Source organism: Brachionichthys hirsutus, unplaced genomic scaffold, assembly GCF_040956055.1.
Source record: "Brachionichthys hirsutus isolate HB-005 unplaced genomic scaffold, CSIRO-AGI_Bhir_v1 contig_806, whole genome shotgun sequence".
NCBI classification, from domain to species: domain Eukaryota; kingdom Metazoa; phylum Chordata; class Actinopteri; order Lophiiformes; family Brachionichthyidae; genus Brachionichthys; species Brachionichthys hirsutus.
In genome coordinates, this window is record NW_027180961.1 from 22,270 (window position 1) to 23,843 (window position 1,574).

General features: G+C 49.6%; 1 protein-coding gene across 1 annotated transcript; it reads right to left on the minus strand.

Moving 5' to 3' along the window:
* Positions 1-433: 433 nt before the first annotated feature.
* LOC137917020 (zinc finger protein 239-like) lies at positions 434-868 on the minus strand. Its single transcript, XM_068759905.1, has one exon. It carries the CDS (start codon positions 866-868, stop codon positions 434-436), a length of 435 nt encoding a protein of 144 aa, XP_068616006.1.
* Positions 869-1,574: the final 706 nt, after the last annotated feature.

Sequence of the window (1,574 nt, forward strand, 5' to 3'; positions counted from 1 at the left end):
TGAGGAAATCAATCTCGCCGATTGGCTGTTCCTGCTCCGAACATACATGTGATTACATCACAAGATCACTTGAGAGTTAAGATCAATCATCTTGAAGGTGCTGCTTCTCCAGCCGTACATCCACAACACGGGTTATGCTGAAGCCCATCTCAAGATTCAGGATACTTTATTATCATTATGTAAACATAATAAAATCGTGTGAATCGTGAGCTGGCGACGGGCGACAGGCGGGGTACACTCTGCACGAGTCACCAGCTCATCGCACGCAAACAAACATTCACACCGAGCGTGTCCAATCCACCGAAGTCACGCGTTTTTGAGGAAGCCGGAGAGATCCCACGCAGACGTGAGGGAAAACATGCAAACGCCGCACAGTAAGGCCCCAGTTGGAGTCGAACCCGGGACCTTCTTGTTCAGTTGAAGTCCTCAGAGGTCAGTATTTGTGGGCGTGAGTCCCAAGGTGGTATTTCAGGTGGGTGCTCTGCAGAAACCCCCTGCCGCAGACACCGCACTGGTGCGGCCTCTCTCCCGTGTGGCTTCTCACGTGCTTCTTTAAGTGTCCACTGTGGGTGAAGCCTTTGCAACAATAAGAGCAGCAGAAAGGCTTCTCGCCCGTGTGGATCCTCATGTGTATCTTTAAGTCTCCTTTGCGGCTGCACTCTTTTCCACAGACGTGACAGCAGTGCAGTTTCACTCCGGCGTGGCTGGCCATGTGTTCCGTCATGGAGGTCTTACTCTTGTAGCGTTTGCCACAGACGCGGCAGCAATTTGAGCCCTTGTGCGACTGAAGATGGACCCCGAGACTTTCCGTGGACTCCAAGCGCTTTCCACACACGCCGCAGAGGAGATCCACGTCCTCCGAATGCATGCGGAACGCATGATTTATCAAGTGTTGATTGGAGGAAAAATATTTGTCGCACAAATGGCAGCGATGCTCCGCAAGTGAATTCGACTGGAACGACTCGATGGGTTCTCTGGGTGCGACGGAGCTCCGATCGTCCTCGGTCTGCGTCTGATCTGCAGAACGAGCACCGTATCTTTCGTTTTCTGTTCCATCTTGGATGCCTCCATTTTGGATCGGAATTTGAGAGGCTGAAGCCAGAGGCAGAATGAAGTGTGCCGTTTTAGACCCCAGATGATTTTTGAAATGCTGCCCACGTTCACCGTTTTGTGTCCGAGGCTGCGATTGCGGTTTTACGTCTTCCTGCTCATTTTGATCCCAGCAGACGGATGAATGAGGCAGACATGATTCACCAAACTCCTGAACTTGCGGCTCTTCATCTCCGTTTTGCTGACTGGCCCAGAGTTCTTGATCTTCTTCTTTAATGTGTCGTGGATGTGGGTCCACCTGACAGCCGATAATAATACTGGACTCCTGCTCAGCCGAGCAGATCAACAACCGAGAAACGTCTGCAAATAAAAAAAAAAAGAAAGAAAGAATTTACACCACACTGATTAAAATGTGTAGGGCCTGTGTTTGTGCAATTATCTGTGCATGAGTGAACGTTCAAAAAGAATTAAACCCATTGTCTGGAATGGATCAATAAAGGATTGTTCTTTCTCATTGTGATTTG

Excerpts from the sequence above, each read along its gene's own strand:
- LOC137917020 (XM_068759905.1), bottom strand. The coding sequence starts at position 868 with ATGCATTCGGAGGACGTGGATCTCCTCTGCGGCGTGTGTGGAAAGCGC.